The sequence below is a fragment of the Polyergus mexicanus genome, unplaced genomic scaffold (genome assembly GCF_030449975.1).
Source record: "Polyergus mexicanus isolate NDT 795.1 unplaced genomic scaffold, iyPolMexi1.0 SCAF_8, whole genome shotgun sequence".
In the NCBI taxonomy this organism is placed as follows: domain Eukaryota; kingdom Metazoa; phylum Arthropoda; class Insecta; order Hymenoptera; family Formicidae; genus Polyergus; species Polyergus mexicanus.
The window spans coordinates 3297706-3324308 of NW_027223328.1; the positions used below are offsets into that span (position 1 = coordinate 3297706).

At 34.2% G+C, this 26603-nt stretch overlaps 7 protein-coding genes across 10 annotated transcripts in view; 3 read left to right on the plus strand and 4 right to left on the minus strand.

The window, feature by feature from the left end:
• Window positions 1–387: 387 nt before the first annotated feature.
• Rfk (Riboflavin kinase) lies at window positions 388–2993 on the plus strand. Its single transcript, XM_070300000.1, has 4 exons — window positions 388–602; window positions 1301–1449; window positions 1570–1672; window positions 1772–2993. The coding sequence occupies exons 1-4, from the start codon at window positions 515–517 to the stop codon at window positions 1888–1890; spliced, it is 459 nt and encodes a 152-aa protein (XP_070156101.1). The 5' UTR covers window positions 388–514; the 3' UTR covers window positions 1891–2993.
• On the minus strand, window positions 1939–3908 carry LOC138935428 (H/ACA ribonucleoprotein complex non-core subunit NAF1). Its single transcript, XM_070299999.1, has 5 exons — window positions 3566–3908; window positions 3342–3471; window positions 2930–3198; window positions 2717–2862; window positions 1939–2650 (listed from the first exon to the last, which is right to left on the minus strand). The coding sequence occupies exons 1-5, from the start codon at window positions 3751–3753 to the stop codon at window positions 2058–2060; spliced, it is 1326 nt and encodes a 441-aa protein (XP_070156100.1). The 5' UTR covers window positions 3754–3908; the 3' UTR covers window positions 1939–2057.
• Window positions 3909–3914: 6 nt separating this feature from the next.
• On the plus strand, window positions 3915–6569 carry LOC138935430 (riboflavin kinase-like). Its single transcript, XM_070300001.1, has 5 exons — window positions 3915–4257; window positions 4712–4860; window positions 4981–5083; window positions 5183–6089; window positions 6206–6569. Exons 2-4 carry the CDS (start codon window positions 4807–4809, stop codon window positions 5299–5301), a joined length of 276 nt encoding a protein of 91 aa, XP_070156102.1. The 5' UTR covers window positions 3915–4257; window positions 4712–4806; the 3' UTR covers window positions 5302–6089; window positions 6206–6569.
• LOC138935427 (H/ACA ribonucleoprotein complex non-core subunit NAF1-like) lies at window positions 5344–8328 on the minus strand. The gene is made up of 6 exons (XM_070299998.1): window positions 8013–8328; window positions 6984–7776; window positions 6758–6887; window positions 6352–6620; window positions 6139–6284; window positions 5344–6072 (listed from the first exon to the last, which is right to left on the minus strand). Exons 1-6 carry the CDS (start codon window positions 8119–8121, stop codon window positions 5492–5494), a joined length of 2028 nt encoding a protein of 675 aa, XP_070156099.1. The 5' UTR covers window positions 8122–8328; the 3' UTR covers window positions 5344–5491.
• Window positions 8329–8940: 612 nt separating this feature from the next.
• Window positions 8941–14297, minus strand: LOC138935918 (putative ATP-dependent RNA helicase DHX57). Its single transcript, XM_070300895.1, has 12 exons — window positions 13952–14297; window positions 13673–13823; window positions 13410–13594; window positions 12861–13300; window positions 12202–12719; window positions 11804–12117; window positions 11241–11733; window positions 10771–11156; window positions 10566–10687; window positions 10154–10473; window positions 9451–10065; window positions 8941–9372 (listed from the first exon to the last, which is right to left on the minus strand). The coding sequence occupies exons 1-12, from the start codon at window positions 14020–14022 to the stop codon at window positions 9229–9231; spliced, it is 3759 nt and encodes a 1252-aa protein (XP_070156996.1). The 5' UTR covers window positions 14023–14297; the 3' UTR covers window positions 8941–9228.
• Mrpl41 (mitochondrial ribosomal protein L41) lies at window positions 14171–15617 on the plus strand. Of its 2 annotated transcripts, none has more exons than XM_070300900.1 (3): window positions 14171–14504; window positions 14709–14877; window positions 15189–15617. In XM_070300900.1, exons 2-3 carry the CDS (start codon window positions 14718–14720, stop codon window positions 15524–15526), a joined length of 498 nt encoding a protein of 165 aa, XP_070157001.1. In that variant the 5' UTR covers window positions 14171–14504; window positions 14709–14717; the 3' UTR covers window positions 15527–15617. The 2 variants fall into 2 exon arrangements, with proteins under 2 accessions (XP_070157001.1, XP_070157000.1); XM_070300899.1 differs by having other exon boundaries at window positions 14173–14504; window positions 14712–14877.
• Window positions 15618–15654: 37 nt separating this feature from the next.
• LOC138935919 (serine/threonine-protein kinase SIK2) overlaps window positions 15655–26603 on the minus strand; it is a 31198-nt gene continuing 20249 nt past the window's right edge. The window contains exons 1-10 of one of the 3 annotated variants that reach the window (XM_070300896.1): window positions 23777–24102; window positions 22471–22672; window positions 22243–22389; window positions 21848–22168; window positions 21629–21752; window positions 21343–21554; window positions 20950–21095; window positions 19525–20069; window positions 19015–19439; window positions 15655–18133 (exon numbers count right to left, since the gene is read on the minus strand). In XM_070300896.1, the coding sequence (XP_070156997.1) occupies window positions 18014–18133; window positions 19015–19439; window positions 19525–20069; window positions 20950–21095; window positions 21343–21554; window positions 21629–21752; window positions 21848–22168; window positions 22243–22389; window positions 22471–22596 (2166 nt within the window). In that variant the 5' untranslated portion in view covers window positions 22597–22672; window positions 23777–24102 and the 3' untranslated portion in view covers window positions 15655–18013. The other 2 variants (XM_070300898.1, XM_070300897.1) reach the window with 2 other exon arrangements.

A 26603-nucleotide genomic window follows, 5' to 3' on the forward strand; every position in this document is an offset into this window, starting at 1 on the left:
TTCATTGCATCTGTAGATAGTTCTTTTTTCTTGAGCAGAGAGTGTATGCATGTGCGGTGTGTATTTTGTTTACAATTTTTAACAATTAAAGACGCTCACAAAATGGCGTTGACATATAATGTTATGCTATTAGATATCAGATTAGACATATCAGACTATTAAAGATATTAAACTATTATCTTTTATTTAGTAATTTTTATCTGCAAATTTTAATATTAAAAATAAAAAAATTGCAACTAATGCTAATCTTTTGTTATAAATTTACTCTGTAAAAAAGATATATTTTCCAAATATTATAATGTTTCAGGATAGATTAAGATTTGTTGACTACTGTTCATAGTTTATATGATACACATTTGCAAAAATATGAGACCTAGTATCGGTTAACACAACACGCGATATGTCCTATGAGGATATGCCACGTCATATTATTATTATCATTTTAGTTTATCTCAACAGCTTTTGCAGACTTATCTGCGGATTAGTATCGATTAGTGTGGAATAAAGGAAAGTTATGGGCAGCAAAGCATTACCGTACTTCGTGTCAGGAACTGTCATTAAGGGCTTCGGGAGAGGTTCCAAAGCGCTCGGCATCCCGACAGGTATCCTTTCTTCAGGACGAGAGTGCATCGATTATCGTTAAAATGCGTATTGTAATCAAAATGATTTGACCCTTAAAGAAAAAAAAAAAATACTACGCTAGTATTAATTAATGTTACACCGATATTAAATAACAAGACAGGTATAATGACATGTAGCAATTCATCTCTCTTTGCTGTTAGAAAATCGGAATCGAACAGTTTTCACGGGCACATTTTAATTTTGCTTCTTTATTTACATTGCAACTAATGTTCGCGTTATATATACGGTATTGTTCGAAACCTGTAGCCTTGCTACAGGTTAGGATTTTTCACAACAAGTCATACCTATATGTATTTACACAATTTTTGAATCGATAGATCTATCTCCCTTAATTGCACTTTCTACACTTTATGCTTTCTTCACGATTTTGAAAAATATATATTTTATTCGAAAAACCATTTTTTCTAATGCATTTTTAGAATTTTTAATTGAACATTAATAGCAATTAATCTCTTATTTTATATTTTTTAGATTAAATGTTTGAAAAATCAGAATATATTTAAATATATGCGTATATCACTTATGTATCTTATATCAATGGCGCCGTGTTTAATTGAGATATTGCTATTGCTGTTCACAATTAAAATTTATTTATTTGGAACTTAAAGTGTATAAAAAAAATTAATAAAAGTTTTGCTTTTTTTCATAACTACATCAGCTAATTTCCCAGAATCTGTGGTCAATGGTTTGCCGAAAGATTTAGATACCGGTGTTTATTATGGCTGGGCTTCCTTGCGTGGACAAGTTTATAAAATGGTCACCAGCATAGGCTGGAATCCGTATTACAAGAATGAGAAGAAATCAATGGTGCGAGAAATAATATTTTAAAAAATTGGAATTCTCATTGATTAAAATTCCAAAATTATATCTTAAATGTTTAATATCTTACTGTTATCATAATTTAAATATAGTATATTTTGTTTGCAGGAAGTTCATCTGCTACATAAATTCCACAATGACTTTTATGGCGAAAAGATCAAAGTGATAATTACTGGATATATACGACCAGAAAAGGATTTCTCTTCTCTAGGTAAAATATAGTAGTGATATTATATATGTAAATAAATTACCATTCTTGCATAATTTGATAATTACTGCGTGTGTGATTTTATATTACTTATTCTTCCAGAGGAACTTATCAAAGAGATAAAGAATGATATTGCGATAGCAGAACAGAGATTAGAAGAGCCTGTTGTAAATAAACTGAAAAATGATAATTTTTTAATAACTAATATAACAAATGATTAATGACTATAAACAAATGTCATTCTTCATCTGATAAATAAATTTAATTATTATTTTTATTTCCATGTTTATCACAGAATATTTGTATATAAACTTATCTTTTATTTACAATCATTTAGAAATTGATCTAAGCTTATATGAATGTACAAAGAATATAAAGACATGACTACTTAAATTATATTAAAATCAATGGTCATTGAATCTTTCGAAGGAGGTGGAGGAGGTGGTAAAGACGGCCAAAGTGCATTCGTATGTGGTTGTACAGAAATTGGATAAGACATATCTATACATGAAAATGATGCGTTGGAAAGTTGAGGATAGCTTATCGGTAAGGAAGGAGGGAACATAGGATTAAATCTCGGAGGAGCACCGAATGGAATTCTAGAGTATTGGGGTTGCATGTTATTGCATTGAGAATTCGGTGTAGCACCTTGAAAATATTGTTTCCCATCACCAGAGTTATTCGAATTGTAATTGCCATATTGCGGTAAACCTGACTCATTAAACGATGGCCTGTACTCCGCGTTTGATCTGTTAAAAATAGGATGCATATTTCTTGGGACAGGCGGCCAATGCATATTATTTTGATATTGATATTGCATCCAAGAATCGTTATAGGAATATGGTCTATATTGTGATAGATTAAAATGACTGTTATTTCTCAATAGTTGTTGCCCCTTAGTCTGGTTTTTCTGAAATTTGGCATTTCTGTTCCATGGATGATTTGATTGCCATTCAGCTGTTGGCTTATCTTGAGTAAAACCTGAAGAACGATTTATAGTAATTATTCAGTCATTTAATTGTATTAACCAGCTTGAGAAATACTCACTCGACATACGTTGTCGTTTCCGTGATGTGCTACCATCGGAACTGTCTTTGTTATTTTTCTGCTTCAGCATCTCGTAGTAAGCTCGCTCTTCCTCGTCATCCGAAAATGCCGGCTCGTCATCGACCACCGCGTCATAACTTTTCATTCTGCGGAAGATTGTTCATTGAGTATGTCACAATCATGCATAACGTGTATATTTATTAGAATACTGACTTGTGTAACTCGTGTAGAAAAATGAGTGACGTGTATTGTGTATTTGGACAATAATAAACTGACATGCCCTCTTTAATATTGCTTTCCTGTATGTGTTCAGGGCTATTGAAGCGAATGCAGTAGTTTGGTTCGCTTACAGGACCGAACACATCTAATATTTTGCCTAGTGCTCTTTCTCCTTTCTCTACAAATAAAACTGTATCGATGTGGAGTGTAGGCTTACCAGAATTCGGTTTTACAATTACCAATTGTTCCACTACCTTGTCAATCTGGATTGTTCAGTAACATAAAAATATAAATTTTAAACATGTAGAAATTATGATTGCTTTTACGATATTAACTTATTTTACAAGTTTCTACATTTGTGTACGTTTAGTTTTATAGAATTATGTTTGTATGTTATATTGATTACCTTGCCCAGAATATCACACAAGACTTCAGGAACACTGATCTTTAAATCTTCTATTGATGGAAGATCATTAAACTCGTTTTCTATTTGTCTTTTCTTCTTTATTATGCCAGCTTTATTTCCTTTCTTTTTTCTGAAAATATATATCATGTGTTTTTCATTTTTATTTATTAAAAAAAATATTAAATGTATATGTCAATCTTATTCTTATAGAAATGTAATAGTACTTGTTATTATTGGTACTAGTAATATCATCTGAATCGCTATCACTGCTGCTACTGTCATTATTAGTACTACTGCTGCTACTGCTATCGCAACTGCTACTACAGTCGTCTTCGCTGTCAGTTTCTTCACAAGAAACACAAAACTGACTTTTGGTCCTTCGAGCCGGATCAGTGGGTGCGGCAACAAACATCTCTGTGCGCGGACTAAGAGAACCGCGTGTGTGCCAGTGTGCCTTCCACGTGCTACCAGCGAAAGTTTGAGAACGATCCGCGTCGTGCTCTCTCTCTTGCTCTCCGACTTCCGTCACGCTCGCCAGTTCGTACGTGTTCGGCGACGCTCGGATGGACTCGGACGGACTCGGACGCTCGGCAACGGATCTCTACGATACGTAGGGCGTTCTCTCCCGCTCCCGTGGCCACGCTGTGCTTTGGCTCGCCCTCTCAACCACATCTTGTGAGTCTCGGGCGCGGGATACGGACCTCTCTTTCTCACCCTCGGAGACGCACGGCTCATCGGACACTCTCTCTTCAGTGAATTTAATCAATTGGAAATCATCGGATAAAACAAGCATAACTCAACATGTCCAATCTCGAAGCGAAAATCTCTGCAAATGAATCGGCACAATTACATCAAATCGGTGGCTCTCGAGTCTAAGGAACCGACGTTCCCCACTCTTCAACTTCAAATGCTCAAGGTGAAACTCGATCTTATAATCAACAATTGGCAAAAGTTCGTATCGTAGCTTTGCTATAGGTTAGGATTTTTCACAACAAGTCATACCTATATGTATTTACACAATTTTTGAATCGATAGATCTATCTCCCTTAATTGCACTTTCTGCACTTTATGCCTTCATGATTTTAAAAAATATATATTTTATTCGAAAAAACATTTTTTTATGCATTTTTAGAATTTTTAATTGAACATTAATAGCAATTAATCTCTTATTTTATATTTTTTAGACTAAATGTTTAAAAAATCAATATATTTAAATATATGCGTATATCACTCCATGTATCTTATATCAATGGCGCCGTGTTTAATTGAGATATTGCTATTGCTGTTCACAATTAAAATTTATTTATTTGGAACTTAAAGTGTATAAAAAAAATTAATAAAAGTTTTGCTTTTTTTCATAACTACATCAGCTAATTTCCCAGAATCTGTGGTCAATGGTTTGCCGAAAGATTTAGATACCGGTGTTTATTATGGCTGGGCTTCCTTGCGTGGACAAGTTTATAAAATGGTCACCAGCATAGGCTGGAATCCGTATTACAAGAATGAGAAGAAATCAATGGTGCGAGAAATAATATTTTAAAAAATTGGAATTCTCATTGATTAAAATTCCAAAATTATATCTTAAATGTTTAATATCTTACTGTTATCATAATTTAAATATAGTATATTTTGTTTGCAGGAAGTTCATCTGCTACATAAATCCCACAATGACTTTTATGGCGAAAAGATCAAAGTGATAATTACTGGATATATACGACCAGAAAAGGATTTCTCTTCTCTAGGTAAAATATAGTAGTGATATTATATATGTAAATAAATGACCATTCTTGCATAATTTGATAATTACTGCGTGTGTGATTTTATATTACTTATTCTTCCAGAGGAACTTATCAAAGAGATAAAGAATGATATTGCGATAGCAGAACAGAGATTAGAAGAGCCTGCTGTAAATAAACTGAAAAATGATAATTTTCTAATAACTAATATAACAAATGATTAATGACTATAAACAAATGTCATTCTTCATCTGATAAATAAATTTAATTATTATTTTTATTTCCATGTTTATCACAGAATATTTGTATATAAACTTATCTTTTATTTACAATCATTTAGAAATTGATCTAAGCTTATATGAATGTACAAAGAATATAAAGACAATACTACTTAAATTATATTAAAATAGAATCTCAATCAATTGTCATTGAATCTTTCGAAGGAGGTGGAGGAGGTGGTAAAGACGGCCAAAGGGCATTCGTATGTGGTCGCACAGAAATTGGATAAGACATATCTATATATGAAAATGATGCGTTGGGGAGTTGAGAATAACTCATTGGTAAGGAAGGAGGGAACATAGGATTAAATCTCGGAGGAGCATCGAATGGAATTCTAGAGTATTGGGGTTGCATGTTATTGCATTGAGAGTTCGGTGTAGCACCTTGAAAATATTGTTTCCCATCACCAGAGTTATTCGAATTGTAATTGCCATATTGCGGCAAACCTGACTCATTAAACGGTGGCCTGTACTCCGCGTTTGATCTGTTAAAAATAGGATGCATATTTCTTGGGACAGGCGGCCAATGCATATTATTTTGATGCTGATATTGCATCCAAGAATCGTTATAGGAATATGGTCTATATTGTGATAGATTAAAATGACTGTTATTTTTCAATAGTTGTTGCCCCTTAGTCTGGTTTTTCTGAAATTTGGCATTTCTGTTCCATGGATGATTTGATTGCCATTCAGCTGTTGGCTTATCTTGAGTAAAACCTGAAGAACGATTTATAGTAATTATTCAGTCATTTAATTATATTAACCAGCTTGAGAAATACTCACTCGACATACGTTGTCGTTTCCGTGATGTGCTACCATCGGAACTGTCTTTGTTATTTTTCTGCTTCAGCATCTCGTAGTAAGCTCGCTCTTCCTCGTCATCCGAAAATGCCGGCTCGTCATCGACCACCGCGTCATAACTTTTCATTCTGCGGGAGATTGTTCATTGAGTATGTCACAATCATGCATAACGTGCATATTTATCAGAATACTGACTTGTGTAACTCGTGTAGAAAGATGAGTGACGTGTATTGTGTATTTGGACAATAATAAACTGACATGCCCACTTTAATATTGCTTTCCTGTATGTGTTCAGGGCTATTGAAGCGAATGCAGTAGTTTGGTTCGCTTACAGGGCCGAACACATCTAATATTTTGCCTAGTGCTCTTTCTCCTTTCTCTACAAATAAAACTGTATCGATGTGGAGTGTAGGCTTATCAGAATTCGGTTTTACAATTACCAATTGTTCCACTACCTTGTCAATCTGGATTGTTCAGTGACAAAAATATAAATTTTAAACATGTAGAAATTATGATTGCTTTTACGATATTAACTTATTTTACAAGTTTCTACATTTGTGTACGTTTAGTTTTATAGAATTATGTTTGTTATATTGATTACCTTGCCCAGAATATCACACAAGACTTCAGGAACACTGATCTTTAAATCTTCTATTGGTGGAAGATCATTAAACTCGTTTTCTATTTGTCTTTTCTTCTTTATTATGCCAGCTTTATTTCCTTTCTTTTTTCTGAAAATATATATCATGTGTTTTTCATTTCTATTTATTAAAAAAAAAATATTAAATGTATATGTCAATCTTATTCTTATAGAAATGTAATAGTACTTGTTATTATTGGTACTAGTAATATCATCTGAATCACTATCACTGCTGCTACTGTCATTATTAGTACTACTGCTGCTACTGCTATCGCAACTGCTACTAGAGTCGTCTTCGCTGTCAGTTTCATCACAAGAAGATAATATATTTTCTTCAATTGTACGGTACTGCTGCAAGGTCTGTTCCTTTTCGATTTCTTTTTTTTCATTTTCTTTGTTGGCATTTGGCATAGTGTTTTGATTTTCAGTTTTGTTAGTAGCTGCTTCTATCTCCTCCACATCCGAATTAGAACTATATTCCAAAGCAAATTCTTCAATTGTACGGTACTGTTGCAAGGTCTGTTTCTTTTCGATTTCTTTCTTTTCATTTTCTTTGTTGGCAATTGACATAGTGTTTTGATTTTCAGTTTTGTTAGTATCTGCTTCTATCTCCTCCACATCTGAATTAGAATTACATTCCAAAGCAATTTCTTCAATTGTACGGTACTGCTGCAAGATCTGTTTCTTTACATTTTCTTTTTTGGCAATTGGCATAGTGTTTTGATTTTCAATTTTGTTAGTATCTGCTTCTATCTCCTCCACATCCAAATTAGAACTATATTCCAAAGCAATTTCTTCAATTGTACGGTACTGTTGCAAAGTCTGTTTCTTTTCAATTTCTTTTTTTTCATTTTCTTTGTTGGCAATTGGCGTAATGTTTTGATTTTCAGTTTTGTTAGTATCTGCTTCTATTTCCTCCACATCCGAATTAGAACTATATTCCAAAGCAATTATGCTAAGAGAAGATATTTTACCATTTTCTGTCAAACAAATGCAAAATATAATTTTATTGCAATCTTTCAAATTAGATCAAAATTTGTTAAGATTATATATTTCTGTATACGGTTTTTAGTATCGATTTACACAATATGCGATATATTTTGTCAAAGAATCATATCAATTATGGTTAATTATCACAATAGTTCTTTCCAATTTATTTACAGAATAATACTGATTAACGTGGAATAAATTGAGATTTTGAACAGCAAATCATTACCGTATTTCGCATCAGGAATTGTTATCAAAGGCTCTGATAACGGCTCAAAAATATTCGACATTTTGACTGGACTTTTTTCTTCAGAACATTGACTATCGTTGAAATCCATTCCGCAATCTTCTTTAAAGATTTGACCAACACACAACACCTACTATATTACCTATTATTATCGGCATGTTTCATATGCCATGTGCCATGTGGGTTTCAATAAATGCGTTCAGGAGACAACCGTTGAGTACGTCGAACGTGATTGGTTCTTACTTCTAGAGCCAACAAATTAACGTCGAGTGTTGACAAGACGATGCTCAACGGTTGTGTCTCCGGAAAGCGGCCAATCAAAACTAATCTAAAAGTGCTTTTATATGGTAGCGTCTGCGCAGAATATTATTTATTTTATTTATTTCACTATACAATTATTTTAATCAAAATATATTATAGGACGGATATAAATTAGAATTAAAAAAAAACGTAGCAAAAGAATTCAGGATAACTGAAGTATTTAAACAGAATACGCAGAAGCATAAACTTTATTTTGAAAAAGTGGAAGATAATTTTAGCCATTTAACGCGTCAGCTGATTTCAGCTTTATCGCTATATGTGCTCGGATCAGCGATTAGTTCCGATTTGGATAGAAGTAAATTAAAATTGATTATGATAAAAGATACTTTCGGAAATTCTACTCTAGAATAAAGTAATAATATTTAATTAATTGCTATTCTATGGGTAAGATTTCCAAATGCAGCTAAGAAATAAAGAGTAATATGTTATATTTGTTCGCGCATAAAATAAATTGCAGTAATAAGTGGACGCTTGAAGAAAAGATGAGAGAAAGTAGATAATTAATTTAGAGATACTTCAGAATTTTTTTTAAGGAACTATATTTTTATATTTTAAAGAAGTAAAAATTTTTGTTAACATATATATATTTTTTTTATTCAATTATATGTACTTATATGATCTTGGCAGTTGAATGTAAATTGGTTTATTGCAAATTACCAAAGTTAAAAACATTAGCTTCTTCAAAAGCTATTTGTCGATATATCGCCTTAATAAAAAATAAAATGTTCTATATATATTAGTCAGCATGACACAGCTTCTGCATAAATTATATCAAAATTCTTTTCATAACATATATATAACACAATATTTATTTTTTCTTAAGGCCTCATGTACTCTGCTATATAACATTTGTAGTGATAACTATTTTTTTTTTCGACTATTCTTTTGTTACTATATTTACAATTGTATGTATAATTGATTTGCCTTGTTGATGGTTTAAAAGATTCAATAGAGGATCTTGCATCTTTTGTTCTAGTAATTTTGCCAATTCTATTCTCATTCTTTGCAAGAGTAGCCCCACCTGAAAATATATTATAACAAAGTAATGTCTATTAAAAATGAACATTTTATTTTCTCACCACAATTATTGTAATCTTACGTTATGTGATTCTATCGCAAACATAATCCAACCATCATCCAGAGAAAGCATATATCTTCCATTATGCATTTCCGTACGTAATTCATAACTAGAGAATAATATTAAAGACAAAATTGGGATCATGGACACTTCGTTAATGAAAACTTTGCTAGTTTTGATCTTCTCCTGGAATACTAAATACGGACTTGTGAAATGTCCAATGTGAAAATTTACAGATGATGGATGAATGTTGACAAAATCGTCGTGTCTCGTCCTGAACTTCAACTCGTTTGGTTTGGGTGACATTGGTATCATGCCAGTAGATTGCGCTTGGAATGACTTTCCAGGTGTAAAAACCTTTACGATGTTAGGATATAATGCCGCGCAGAGAAGACCCTGCAATAGCTTGCAATTGTCATTGTTGACATTTAATTCGACTCCAGTGATCTCTAAGATATTGTCAATCTTGGGTCGTCTCTTGGGTAAATCGATAGGCGCGAAACCGATCGATACTAACAATTCCAAAAATTGAAACTTTATATCCGCTAAAGTATGCAATGCATTTACGGATAAATAATTTTTAAAGGCGAATACTCGGCCAGCATAAGCACTGCGCGAACACGCGGCTAACCATTTCTGCAAAAGAACAAAAGTTATACAAATAATGTGTCTTTTAAACAGAATTATATTAGATTAATTAGAAATAACTTTGTCTAATGTCTACCTTATAAGCGTTGAGGACGGTTAATTGGTCCGACTCAGCCGTGTAAAATGTCTTCTTGGGCTGAACCTTATTGATCATATCCATTGGTACATTAAATGGACTCTTGTGCGATAAACACGCGGCGATAGTAAGCGCGGAATCCAAGCAGCAAAAGATCGCACCGTAAAGTATCAATTTACCGATTCGTACATTTACAGGTAGTTTGGCTAAATGATGACCAAGCGGTGTTAATACACGTTCCGAGTTAAAGGCGCCGACATCCTGCAAACGTATTATCGCACTTGTAATGTTGTCGATCGTCGGTGGTTCTATCACTTTCCCTATTGGCAAAAATTTAAAAAGATTATTACTTCTGTGATAAACAATGGTGAATAGATACAGAGTAAATAAAAACAGAGAGAGATTTTCTTACCCAATATCTCATTTAGATCCACTTTTTTTCCTTTGTGCATAAGTTGAATATGTAAAAGTAGCGGTTCCAGAGGAACTCTTAGTATTTCTGGTATCGGTTGTGCCGCAAAATGATATTTAAATCTACAAAAATAAATATATGCATGTCATTATGTGTGTTATGCGTTACATCAGGTTCAAGGAGATAAGAGTGCTAAAATACATACCTATGCGAGGTATACAAATGGATACACACTCCAGGCATTACTCGACCAGAACGACCCATTCTTTGCACAGCGTTCGCTCGCGATATCCAGCAAGTCTCTAAACTTTCCATATTCTGAGTCGAATTGAATCTCATTTCCTTGATCTTTCCCGAATCAATTACGAATACGCAATCATCTATAGTTATAGACGTCTCAGCCAGATTCGTGCTAAGTACGATTTTACGAACATCTTTTCCAGTTTTCTTAAATACAAGATTTTGCTCTTCATTAGAAAGACTCGAATGCAGAGGTATGATAAGAAATTCTTTATTGTTTGGCGAGAAATTATTATTATTATGTAATCGATCTTTCAATGCAAGAATATCGTTCATGCCTGGTAGGAATACCTAAAAATATTGTACAAAAAAAATGTAATATTATTACTATGCATTAGAAATAAGCAGACATGAATTGCAAATAAAAATGCTTACTAAGATAGAACCCGTTTTGGGATAGTCATGTTCTCCGAAAGCAATCCATTCTAAAGTCTTTTCTATTAACTCAAAATTAATCTTTTCCTGATTCATAATGTATAAATTTTTATATGTCTGCTTGGAATAGCCACGATATCTACTAACAAGTTGCATCAATGTCAAATTTTCGTCCTTAATAGATTCTTTGGGTGCATTAGCGTATTCGCCGATTTTCACATCAGCCATTTCCAGATCGGTTTGAAACTGATCCCAATCACACTTGAGCTTACGAGTGAACTGAGTATTTTCTTCGAGAACATATCCTGTTCTTTCGAGCGCATCTTCGAGAAAGATCTGCTCGACTGAAAAAGTTTTTCCCGGGATATTTAGAATTGGTGCTTTTCCAAAGTATGAAGAGAATGTGTCAGCTTTAAGTGTTGCGCTCATCAGTATTATTTTTAAAGACGGCCTTTTCGGTAATAATTCCTTTAAAAGCATTAGTAAGAAATCGCTGGAGAAAAGAATAATATATAAGTAAAAATCAAAAAGAGAATAAGAAAGAGAAATATAAAGCATTTTACCTATCGGCGCTTCTCTCATGCACCTCGTCGACTATAACATGAGTCACATCCGATAACTCAAGATTCCCCGATAACTTCTGCAATAGTATTCCCATAGTACAAAATGTTAGTCGTGTTTTACTAGACATTTTGCTCTCCAAACGTATCTGATATCCAATGGTATTTCCTATAGATTCGTCTCTCTCAGCTGCTACTCGTTCTGCAACCCCTATGGCACTTATTCTTCGTGGTTGAGTGCATATTATATTAATGTGAGGTTTATCCTTCAATTGTGATCTATTAATAATCCACTCATCTAAAATAAACTGTGGTACCTGTAACATTTTTATTGAAATTTTTGGTTTTGTTTTTTGTTATTTTAATATGTACATATTTAATGACAGAACACTTTAATGTACCTGAGTGCTTTTGCCACATCCAGTTTCGCCAGAAATGATAACAACTTGATTTTCATATACAGTTTCTAAAATTTCATTTGTCTTGGACCATGCCGGCAATTTTTTTCGTGCCTCCTGCATTCTCATATAATTGGGATTCTTTTGTTTATCCATAAATTTTTTTTCTATCAAATCATCTTCCCCACTAATCTGTTCCCAAGAGATATTATCTCTGTTTTTTTTACTGGTGCTACCAAGTTTGTAATGACTAGGGAGTTCTTCTTCTTTTTCTTGTTCCTTTGGACACAATGCCTCATACTGATGCAAAAATTGTTCCTTATCTTTATCCAAATAAGTTTTCATATCATATTCATCTTCTAATAGTGAAATTATAGAAAATATCGACGGGATACCGTCAAGAGATAAAAGTAAGGCTTCATTGTACAATCTTCTTGCTATTCTGAGGCATTTCATGCGTGGAAATATTTCGTTGTTCTTGTAAAAGTAAAAATATGGTGGTTCGTATGGATATTTAGATCCTATAATTGGAATAAAAAAATTGTTATTCTTTATAATTTTATTAATCAATGTCATATGTTATTCTTAAATTAATTCTCCAACATTATGATTAACTACATAATTAATATGTAATTCAATTAATATATTTAATTGTGTAATACCTTCAGGGAATCTTATCTCTAACGTGAAATAAGAATCTTCTACAATTGGCACATTGGATACTTTCTGTGGTAATTGGTGTAGAAATCTGCATTTGTCTTTAAATGTGCATTTATTATGAATGAAAAATTGACATACTTTTTTATCTTGCTTTTTTACTTCTTGTGTAATTTTTTTATTATTTGTTAAATAATCTAACTTTAATTGTACTATCCAAATGCTATTTTTTATTTTTTCACTAAACGCATCGCCATAAATCGATTCGAGTGCCTCCTTTTCTTCTCGTTGTCTTTCCAATAATTCAGCAGCATCCGGAATTTCAGAGTTTTTATTTTTTTGAATATTTTCAATTCCATAATATTTGCGAAATAATAGTTCTAATGATTTTCCCAAATTGCTTTTTGTATACGTTAAAGCTTGTATACAGTGTGAAAGATGGAAACTATAAATAAGAAATATATCCTTTATATTATACAAAGAGATGGACAATAATATTATTATATTATTATTTTATTTTTATATATTATTATTATTTTTGAAACACACAGTACCCATAACTTTCTAATTTAGATGTAGCAAATTGCTGTGTTATTTGGTCCTGGGTCTTCGGTGTGGTATCTTTAGAAGAATAATCTACTATTCCTTTGACAACTAAATTACCTCGTTCCATCCAGTACTGTTTGTCTAAATTTGATGTTTTTTCTTCAAGCTCCGCAGTGTCAATAAGTTTAAAATCCTGCAAAGAATTAAGGAATTGTATCTATTAAGGAACAACAAAACAGCATTTGTTTAATAAGTAGGAATATATATTTACATTTCCATAAATATGTAGAAGACTGTCGTAAAGCTGTTGCTCAGATTCTTCAGATATTTGCAGTGTTTGCATTTCCACCTTGAGCTTCCTAGGCACTGAGGAGCTTGTAGACATGACATCTTTCTCCTTATAGCTTTTTGCAGATGCATTTCTGTCATGTGTATGTGATAGAATGTAATTGTATCATGTAAACATATTGAAACAAATTTAATACTTTTATGATAATTTCTTTGATAAAAATACAGGAAGAATATTTATATATTTATTTATTTTACTTACATATTCGGTTTGGATGTGCTTTGTGCTTCTAATACATCATCTTTCATTAATTGCTGACTACGATAATCCATATTGTCAGATAAATAATTGTCTATTATATATATTTTTTTTCTTTTAGAAGGATGTTTGGGATATACATAACATAATACGTGATGTAACGCGTTGAGTCTATTAATTACTACTAATGAACTTGACGCAGTTAACAACAACTAATTTGAGATAATGACTGAACACTGAACGTGATTACCAAATATTATCAAACTGTATTGAATACTGAGGCTTGATTGAGGGTTTGAGGTTGAAGCTGCGTTCCAATATTCAATCAAGAAGTGCTTCGAAACTCTTAGAGCGTCAAACGGAACGCATGTGTTAGCATGTCAGCTGTGATTGAGAGAGAGAGAGAGAGAGAGAGAGAGAGAGAGAGAGAGAAAGCATTCAGATCATTGAATATTGAATGTCGGATGAGTTTTAATTCAGTGTTTATTTTCGAAAAAAGAAATAATTAAAAAGAGTGTTATCCGTATTATTAGTGCACAGGATATCTTGATAAGAGGTAAGGAGGCTGGAATCAGAGCCGATCGAATGTTTTTGCGCTTTTACTTGATCAAACAAAAATACACAATGTTACTTTTAAACGATCTTAGGTTATGTTAGAAATACAATTCTTGAAAAAAAATATTAATAGCTTTTTTATATTATATCTTAAATTATGTTTCGATCCAGTGTATTTATTAAGGTATCAATTCTTTTAAACCAGCAGAAATCGATGGCGTCTTCGTGTATGATACTGCGACGTGGTATCGCGACTTCCTGCATTTGTCATGGGAAGCGAAATTTTCGAAAATTCTTACTATACAATAAACGTGGCAGTCGTAACTTTAAAGAGCAACAGGCGAAAAATCCAGATCCTGATATACCAATAGATAGTGAGTTATTGATTTTAATATGTTATTATTTTGAGCATTAGATTAGTGTCATGAATAACTTTTTCTCATGAGATTGTTTCATAAATAAATACAAGCACGAATAAGATATTTTACTCCACACGTAAAACATATTCTTTATATATAACAAAATAGATTGCAAAAAGACTGAATAATTTGGAAAGAAATTGGTTGCGATATATCTTTACGATTTTTCGATACTTACATAAATTTATAATATACAAATTAGGAATATATTATATACATAACATAATAAAATCAATACATATTAATTACTACAATAAATATTATAGAGAGAGGTGTAAGAGATACTGGACGCAAAGTAGATGGTAAATTTGTTCATGTGCCAGAGATGGTTCCTGAATTAATTGTTCCTTCATTAGAAGGGTTCACTTTGAAACCATATGTGTCGTACAGAGTGGAAAACTTTACGGAACCCGAATTTACTGCACAGGATTTGTTCGATGCGGTATATTCTAATAAAATAAAGGAAGACTTTGCAAATAATCAGTTGACCGAGAATGGAGAGCCATTGAATCCTAGCGATTACGAAAAGCTTACGCGGCAACAAGCTAAGGACAATGCCAGCAAAACAGGTTGTGACATTTTTGATGCAAATAAACCATTGTAAAAGTTTTTACTTTTTAGTATCTATGATTCTCTAATATTTAAATGTGTATATTTTTCTCTCTTCTATGTCGAAATAAAAATCTTAAACATGTTGCAGAACTACATTAATATGAATTTCAGTCTGTATATGTTTTATTTATAACTCGCATGTATACATACGTTCACAATTTTGCAATTTTTACAAAAAGTAACTACTTACTATCGTATATGACTGTTAAAAGTGATATTATGTACGCACTTTGCTAAGAGCACGAAGAACAGAATTTGTTATATTTTATATATTATAAGCGATCTATCTCTCAGATCAGTTGTTTGTTTTTATGACAACTTTTTTATATGGCAGTCAGTGCTTGATAGCAAATAATTACTTCCATTATAATCCTTAAACATATTATATTGTTCTAAAACAACAGCTTATACATTATAAAACGATAGTATATATCACATATATAATTGTCGCAAAATCTTCCGCGAGAATCGTGTAATTGAATTTGCGCAATGTTCCAATGGACAAGTGAAATTAATTTATTGCTATTATAAAACACAACGTTTGCGTTGTACCGGGCTTTCGTCTTATGCAATCGAAAGGACTTGTACAAGTCCAAAAAAGACAATTCAATAATGCCAAAATTGATTTTCAATTCCTGAGATTCATAGATATCTTGCGTGTCGATGAATCCGTTTGTTATTAGGCTAACTTAACAATTATGTTTCACTTATTAAATGACTTTTGAGCGAAGTTTGATTATTTTCTGTCAGGTAAAAAATGGCGAAAGATTCGAATAGTAAAGTCGTTGTCAGTTGTGCGCGGCCGGTATTGCTTACTACTGACTAGATTATTAGATTCTAATAATATATGTATGTGTATATATTTTTTTTTTAAGTGCTGTATTCATATCAAACGTACAAACGGTCTCGTAATCATTATTGTTTCTCTTCAACATCTTCTAATAATTATAATCATGCAAAAAGCTCATAAAATAGAGCTATTGAAATAGAAAATATCCTGTTTAAAAGAAATCGTATTTAGACAGTGTATGGGTGAATGTTTATGAAAGACATCTGTATAAAAGTAGTGCAGCTGTTAATGCAATATGGCTATAAATATTTCTAGAAAGAGATAACGTATACAAAATTATAGTTAACTTATGTTTATGTAGGAAATATATCGATCACATAAATCATTTATTCAAACATCTTTTTCAGAATGCAGCACTTCTATGTGATACACGTTAGTTATTATTGTTTACTGCTAATATTATTGTTTTCTGTTATTATTTTCTATCACCTATAGTCACCATTATGAAGAGTGGAAGAGAAAAACGTCTCTAATTTTGTACAGTGGAACGCTTATTGAGAAAACATAACGTTCTGATCTTTTAATCCACGCGTCTTATTTCCACTCTTTGATTAAATCAATGGAAAAGCGAAAGTGGCATAGTACTTGTTTTGCTTTACTATGAAAAAATGAATTTTAATTCTATCTCATTGTCAGTATGTTGTTGACATTGTCTTGTCTTTTGTGTGTCGTCGATATTTTGTTTTTTTATACCTTACATTACAACATATTTATAATATCTCGCCGACGATTTGAGCATTCATATATTTCTCTCGGTTATTGGCAGTACAGAACATCCTCTAAGGACTTATATTGCGTAATTGATATATATTCTGTTATTTATTTTGTACACATGAACAATTGCAGAAAAGAATAGGTTTTAAGCTTTGTAAATCTATTCGCAAACTTGTTAATTAAAAAGTAGTTTTTCGTAGTTCTTTTCTCTTTTTCGCATTATATTCTCAATAGCGGATGTTGTAAGACAAGTCATATGCCACTTACTCTTCAACTGAACTTGGTGTTTCGCTTTAATTATCAGTCTATGATATAATTGGATATTTGACTGATAAGATCAGTCATTTTAATAAGGCAGGTACACGTGTTACTGTATGACAAAGATTACTCTGCATGAAAAACTTTTCTTTTTCCTTTTTAATGCCATATATACGTATTCTGCATATATTTATCCATGCAGAGAGACATACAGTACAGTAGCGATAACTTCGTAAAACAGCATTGTAGCAAACAACTTATATATGAAACATTTTATACAATTTTTAGTATTTTAGTCAAACCTTCTTCGCACCGACGTTTATTCGGACTAATAAAAGCACACAAGTGTAAATCTTTGGCATTCAGTAACATGTACCGTACATTTAATCGGAGATCTTGAGTATGTAAAGAAGTATATCATTATTACAGATGAGAGAGTGAGCGTTTTACTAAATTCTTCATATAATATACATCTTAACATTTCTCTCTATCCAATGCAAAATGATATGCAGCTATGTTAATGAAAGTCAACGTGGAAAGACTAGGGAATACTGCTAAAGGAGAGAATACCGCCGAGAGCAATAGTTTATGTAATTCAACTGGCTTTTCATACGCAAGATCTCAAGATAATTACTAACAACGATAGAGCGGAGGGGCTTATTCCATTGGATCCCCTACATTTTCGAAGATGGTTGAATGTGGATTGCTTGTAGTGGGCCATAAGAAACCACCTACACTGCCCGGTGGTAAGTAAGATGCGCCTCCGCTAAGGCCCACCTAATATATTTTATATATTACATCAGTTATTTTTAATATTTCTGCGGCATGGTGTACACATACAATTCAGTTCTTTTCTTATATCTTTTTATATCTATATACACATAAGGACACAAAATGTGCTAAGCAAAATAATATGAAAGCGTTGTGGGAGACACACTCCAATTTTATATAATAAGGTATTTTATATAGAATATAAGAGTGTGCACACAAAAACACATAATTGCTTAATTACATTGATACGACAAATGTGAAGATACAAAAATCTAAATTTATATTCTAATAATATATGTAGCACTTGAGGGATATTTGTTTGTTGCATATAAAAATTGAATCAATCGTATGATTATACAATAATAATTTTTGTACAATTAGACATTTATTAAATATCTTCTTTTGGCTTGCATTTATATTTAAATTACTAATTACAAATAGTAATTTTATATCAAGGATTGGTTTTCATGCAGTATAAGGCAAACTAGAATAAAAGATAACTGCCAAATTAAAGAAAAATAATCATTTATTTGCATTTAACATAAATAATTGTGCTAATAAATCGCAGGTACTAAATAACATTTTTTATATAGGTACTAAATAACATTATGTACATTGGTTCATTATTGTAAATGTGTGCAAAGCATTTACAATAATGTCAAGATACTTTCAATAAAAATCTTATCTTCTACATTGAGTGAACTATGTACAAGGATTTATCAGTTTTTCATATTACGTATTGATTAATTTTATTTCCGCTAAATAGAGAATGTCGAAATCACAGTCCAATTGCAAAAAAATTTACCAACGGCTATGTACATGTCGTTTCAATCATTTGCCTCATCTATTCTCTCTATTCTTACATTGTAACTTCTTTATGAATTTACCTGTTGGCTCCATATTAGCGACCTCTCCGCCAACTGGCAGTCCGCTGCTAATCGGGATGGTAGACTCTTCCATCTTTCCTCGTCCCGTTTCCTGTTTCTATCGAAGTTTCTGTCAACATGTCCTTGAGAGAGAGGCGGCAAGATTTGCGTTCGTTGCGCCAGTTTGTAGCTATCTTGTCTCGGTACGTGATCAGCGCGTCTGCTGGTGCCGCTTCCGGTGGTTGAAACTGGAATCGGAGTCGGACTACCACCGGCTCTGTGCCGATGATACAAGTTACGCTTTTGCTGTAACATACGCTGCTGCACTAAAAGCTGCAGCTGCGTGCCCGAATCGCCGCGCATCTTAAATTGCTGCTGATTATCGGGTGGTGTGGACGGTGGCCTAAGATGGACTAGATCCAAATGACCTCGAGCTTTTCCTGAATCTGAAAACGTTAGTTATCGCTGTGTTATTGTACAGGTCACCGCAGAGTCCTCGGGAAATGATTAAAAAGCAAACGCTATGCACACCTTGAATACTTCTCTGCTTGGACGGCCTGTCGCCGATACCCTGCTGACAGAATAGTAATCTAGGTCCACCGTCAGATGCTCTACGTCCCTGAGAGACCCGGGATATTCTACCAGTGATAGGGGATGGACTCTTGGGTGGCGGTGGCGTGCAAGACGGTAGACTGCTCGTAAAACAATTCGTCCCCGTGTAATCTGGCGGACAGCCAGAATCAAAGCTGGACTCGAAGAGTTCCGACGACGAGCTACCGCTGCCGCCCGCCATAAACAAGGTCGTTCGATTGGGTGGATCAATAGGATCCATAAGCGGGTTATCAAAATGATGTTGATAGTCACTTAATCTTCGATTGACTATCTGGCTGTCAATTCGTTGACTGATATCGTGATCTAGGCCTAATCGGTGTTCTTCGAGTTTGATCTGTGCTTCGCGCAGCTCGTCGCCGCTCGGACCTTCCTCCAAATCGCCCTCCGCGCTACAACAACCTTCATCGGTTGAGGAACTCGTCGAGCTAAATCTTTTACTCCCTCTGCTGGTGTCTTCTCTTCCTCTGAAACAGGAAAGCGATTCGCCTTGTTGATATTTGAAAAAAGTGTTTGTTCTGCCATAGCGGTTTCTTCTGATGGCTGTATGAATGGATTGTCATTCTACGCAGCATTCAAAAAATATTTATTAAGAGCATTCTCCTCATCATTTCATCTATAAACATTAATCTGTCACGATACAATATTTTTTTCATATTAAATCAGAAAAAATGCTATTATAGAAAAGCTACTGTAGATATATCTTATTTCTTGTCCTATTATATCACATATGAGTTTTATACTATTAATATATGTTTTTTTCTGTTTGTTTAACTATTGTACAAGTAGATTTAGAATCAAATAAATTTACAGGGAATTTTTTAAGGATTATGTCTATCTATGTATTATATAATTAATATGAAAAATATATAAGATTATGGTATATGGTAAAACATATAGTTCCAATAATAAATATGCTTCCATTGATAATAAGCAAAGCGAAACAAATAAAAATTATAAAAAATCAAGAATTTAAATAAATCAAATCAATTAAGAAATTTAAGGGTGAAGAAAAAGATAAGAAAATGAAATGAGGAGTTACCAAAAATAAAGCGACAGCAATATGTGCTTCCAATCCAACCTGTCTTGACAAAATCTTCAATATGTACGTCACCCATCAATAAAGTTCAACGTCCCACTAAGCTATCGCTGTAAATAAAAATTGATTAGATTAAGGGGGGGGGGCATATATTACAATATTTTCGTGGTACATTTCCGACCGGTAGGATTGGAAGTTACAAGTCTCTCTAACATGAAAAAACTGGTATATTTAAAATAATAGAATTAATAAAAGAAAACGTATGTGTGATATGTGTGATATAATGTGCTTAATGAAAAAATGTCTACCTCGATTTAAATTTATCTTCTTTTGTTCTTGCAACGGTAGACCAGCAGCTATTATTAATGGTACTGCTAACGCGATGTTGCTTCAATCTTTCTAGCAGTAAGAAATAGATAGCAGCATGATGATCATAACTGCTGTTTCGTAAGGACTGTTAAAAGATGACATTTATATTTATACGGTATAACTGAAAATATATATTGAAATAATATGTCTATATATATGTATACAAAATTCTCTCTTTGATTTTATTAGACAGGGCTGTGTCGTTCATCTCCGAAACCGCGTATATGTTTCAAGAATACGATACGATTAATTTAATTAGAAATAAATAGATCAATGTACTCTTATATAATTTCGCATAAGAGACAATAGAAGTAGAAGAAATGTTTCCTTACCTCTCTAGTACGACTAATGTCTATTCCTAAGCTATGCATTAATCGAAGTATTTGCTCATTTGGTTCCTGAATAGAAGACGATGGCCGTGTTACGATCACCGAACAAATGCTATCCGCCGTTCCCGCCATCCAACGGTGCCTCTTAATTTGTGGAATGGTGTATCGTTTGGAAGGTTCCAGTACCAACATCTTGCGTATTAGGCTTTCGCAATCTTTAATACAAATTTCGATATGCGTGAGCGTAACAGAAATATCAAATGTGCAAAATGTATATTTAGATAAGCACCTGTACTCATAAAGTAAGGAATTCTAAACCTGCCGCTTAACACGCGATCTCTCAATGATTGAAGAGTTGATCCGTCAAAAGGTAGTGCACCACATACTAACACATACAACACAACACCCAGACTCTACAAGAATGAGAATGTTTATTTCAAATATGTAATCAATGTAAATTCGTTTTTTGTTTTCTTTTGTTACAATTTTTTTCTCTTACGAAACTCACCCATACGTCAATTTCAGGTCCGGCGTAGTGCTTTCCTCGGAAAACTTCGGGAGCAGCGTAAGGTGGGCTACCGCACCACGTGCTCAATCGCTCTCCCGGGGCAAATCTGTTACTGAAGCCAAAATCGGCGATCTTTACGTTCATCTGAGCGTCGAGAAGTAAGTTCTCTGCCTTCAAGTCACGATGCGCTACACCCGTTACGTGACAGTATTCGACCGCGGAGAGTATCTGGGCAAATGTCGCACGTGCTCTAGGCTCTCCCATTCTTCCGTATCGCGCTATGTAGTCGAATATCTCGCCTTTGCTCGCGTATTCGCACACCTGTAACAACGACGCGTGATATCCTCATCGTTAAAAGAACACAACGGCTGCAATCGCAGCTTCATCATCCTCACCATGTAAATCATGTTCTTCGTTTCCATGACTTGATATAATTTAACGATATGCGGATGCTCCAGCTGTTTCATAATTTCAACCTCTCTATAAACCTTTTCTAGATTAGTAGGATCTAATTGAGTTTTATCGATTATCTTGATAGCCACCTATTAAAAAGAATCACATCTCTCTTCAGACAATATATCGTCAAATTATTATTATAATAGAAAACGCTTGCACACACGTACCTCGGTTTTCGTGATTCGATGTCTAGCCAATTTTACAACGGCAAAGTTGCCTTTGCCGATAGTTCCTTCGATATCGTAAAATCCCACGCGGATTTGTTTTTTACCCTGTGTAGGTCCAGTATCCATATTCACGTCGATTTCTCTTTCAACTCTTGTAAGTTCTAATTAAATTAATTCTTCTTCCCAATGCTCTATCGCTAATCTGTAAAAATCGGAATACACAGTCTTAAAAGAGGAATATTTTGGGGGGGGAATCTATGTTATTTCTCTGACTTTGATATTTAATGTGTTTTCAACAAGTGCAATTTTTTCTTTAATTATTTTAATCGTTAAAGATAAAATTATGAAGATAAATAAAATAAACAACTAGCAATAACAATAGAGAGAGAGAGAGAGAAAAAGTTACAATATTTTTTAAACAGAAGTATGTGTGGAATGATAGAAGTGGTCTTGAAGTAAATGTCGTTTTTTCAAGATATGATATGAAAATAATAATATTCTTCCAATTTTCGACCATATTTTTTTTCATTATCGTTTGAAATGTTAATTTTTCCCGCTCTACTCTTGTCTATTATATGAAGCTTTCTTTTTTAACATGTCGTGCCTATGCAAGTGATTACGCCACGCGCAAGCGCTAATAAAGATTCATAAAGTCCCATTTCGAAAAATCTGACGAGCACGATTTTGAAATCCATAATGATTGCCTTTGTTATCGCGCGTAAAATTTCTTTTATATGCGTATAAATATTTTTTACCTTGTACCGTATGAGTTGTCTCAAGGTATCTCAAGCGATATCGGCGAATGTCTAACACACACGATAATTACTTATCACACATTCGTCACAATGACGTGAGTTTGCGAGACTGATCCAGCATTGAAGGCGGCGCGTGATACCCCGGAAGGATATCGCACCCAGACACAACAGAAGAACAAACAAGAGAAAGAGAGAGAAAGAGGTATAGAGGAGGGAGAGAAAGTGAAAGAGCGACGAACGTTCTCAAGGAGAACACGCGTCAAGGATTCACCGTCGACGGAGTACAAAGGCCCGGCCCGCAACAAGTACAGTAGAAATCCTCGACTGACGTCACAGATCGACAACGACCTATCGAGTCACCGTCAGATCGATCGTCGTCGATACTCCTGGATAGAGAAGAACCCCGCGTCGGACGAGGTCGCCGATAAGCGGGGTATATACAATCGGACGATCTCACTGATCGTGAGACTCGGACGAATCTAATAGCGATGCGAGAAGCTGACATGAGAGAGGGTGGTGTGACTCCTCTTCTCCCCTTTTCGATTACTTACCCTTCCTGGTTCGAGAATTACCGATCGTCCGGTGAACGCGCTTTACGAAACAAGCGGCAACGACGACGACGACGACGAGCAGGACGCGCTCCGGGAATACGCGGGGGGCCATCGGTGAGCGCCGGACGTCATGACGCGCGCGCGCGCGCGCGCATCTGTCAAATACCCGGCGGGTCCGTCCACCAGCTCGAAGCTCGAGAACCGAACGGAGCGGATCGGAGCCGTGCTTACGCGAGCGCGAGACTCAACGTAGGAAGATCCGCACGGCACGGCGGTTCGATACCGACTGACCGACGGCCATGTTACCATCCCCCCGGTGCCGTGCCGTTTCGACGGTGTCGGCGTCCTCGCCGCCCCCTCGTACACCGTCACCCCAGCCATTCTTAGCGAGAACCATCCCTCTCTTCGCTTCCTCTTTCTCTCTCTCTCTCTCTCTCTCCCTCTCGATGGTTCCTCTCCCTTTCCCCCTCCCTCCCGCTCTTCCCCACCTCACCCCCTGCCACCACGTAATCTACATCGGTGCACCCGACACCCACCACTACCGCGATTACTATCGCTCGCGCCCGCGCGCCGTTATCTTCGACAATTGACGTCACGCACGTACGTGCCCGCGCGCGCGGGCATGCTCGTCTCATCGTTAATTGTTTCTCGATGTAATTGCACGGCAATTATAGCGGCAGCGCGTGACCGATCAGTCATTGGATATGTATATGGGTAGTCCCGGATTTGCGCTCGAAAATGACGTTTCGATTTAAAAAGAAATTGTCGATAGTATGAAACGTCATGGTCCCATATGTAAGGTCTTCTGAAGCGCACTTTACGTAAACTGACGTAAAGAGTAGATTGTATAATATATACATTTACGGCTTTTCTTATGCATAATCAGCGAATTAATATTGATTTTTTTTTTTTTTTTATATAAATTGCACGGTACCGCGCATTTTATCTCTTGGAACCGAAATAAACGGATTATGCTTGTGTGAATTATCATCATTAGGATGACGTTCGCGAATTTCTGGATCGTTTACGGCGAAAAATGCACCGCCGAGCGAAAAGACAGACACACTTTCTCGAACGATTAATGAGCCGCGATATGTATTCCCGCATACATTGCTAATCTCGGCTCTTAGTCTCGTAATTCTGCTACCGCATAATGAGCGCGATTTCTCTCGTCTTGTTTATCTCGTCTTTGAAAGAGTTCTCGGACATGATCGATAATTATTGTCGCTACTCTCAGCAATATTGATAATAGAAACTTTTATATGCGTATAGTATAATATAAATTTCACACAAAACTGTCATTAAAATTTAAAAAAGTTCTGAGATGCCATTATGTATAATTCAATATTTAAAATAAATGCAAATCTTGCTAATTCACGATCCTACTCTTTAGCGCAAAAAAGATTGTTTGCGAATTGATAAAGGAAAAATATTATTGAAATTATATAATTGGATTGTTTGTATTATTTTATGCATAATAATTCATGAATATAAATGCAATGTATCAGTTTCCTGTTGAATTATATTTAGATCTGCTTATAAATCACCATCGTATTTTTTACTTATTGCTAGCGAAAAATTTTAATCAGGAAACGATATCATAATAAATAATATTAAAATTTAATATTATTAATAATTTAAAATTTTATAATTTTTATTAAATATTTAATTATTTATATATTTATTTATATATTTATATATGAATTTTATACACAGATAAGAGACTTTATATTTTAAAAATAGTAATTTATAAATATTATTATATATCAAAATTTAATATTATCAATAATTTAAAGTTTTATAATTTTTAAATATATAATAAATATAATTTTAGGAGAATTATTTTATATATATATATATTATCATTATCACATTCATCATATTCGTTATTATCAATTTTTTAAGTCGGTCGAGGATTCTGTTATTGAAAGTAAAAATCAAAGATACTGAACCACTTTTGTACACGTTATATATATAGTCGCGTGATAGTCATGTCCGTGAATTGATATGTAGCGTAATAAATCCATATTGATGACGTGCGCTGAGAATAACAGTGATTTACGTAGCGGGTAGGGGAGAGGGCGGGAGGGATGGGTTATTATTTCCTCTATTTCTATCGAATAGGGTATTTCGGGTTGGAGGAAACGAGCATGTGATTCGACGAGTGATATGATATTCGTGTTCGTCATTGCTGCATCGAGTCCGCGTTCGACTAAAATAGAAACTGTAATAATGCATGACATAAGTGTCAGATCATTCGTCAGAGCGAAACGGATTGCGCGTTGTCATCCTCGCCGATTTTTTTCTTTCCACTTTCATAACGCCGATTTCGCCGGCGAGGACGTAACGTTTCGTACATCAACATAAAAAGTAAGCGAACCGAATAAGGTATAGCTGTGACTAAAGTTTCTCTCCGATCTTCGAACTAGGAACGAATTAATTAGATTCGCAACAAATCGTTGCAAATTTCACGAGAGGATCGATATTTATATAACTGTAGTTAGAATGCAGATGCATTCTAACGATTTAGCTTCTTAGAGCAATTTTAGCTTCATTTTCGTATGAATATTTATTGAGACAGAAAATATCGGAAATATTAAATAAGCAAAATATATATAAGAACATACGAATTACATAGATAAAATATGCGAGGGTTAAGGAGGAAGGAATAATGGAGAATAAATATTTATAGAGAAAATTACGTGCGCATATAGATGCACGTAATTCAGTTCCTTTCATCAATCCCTTAATTGCATTTCGTGGAGGATCAAGATAATTCACAATGATTGCGGCGATGGTTTTCTTTGTTTGGACTAATTGACGTCAA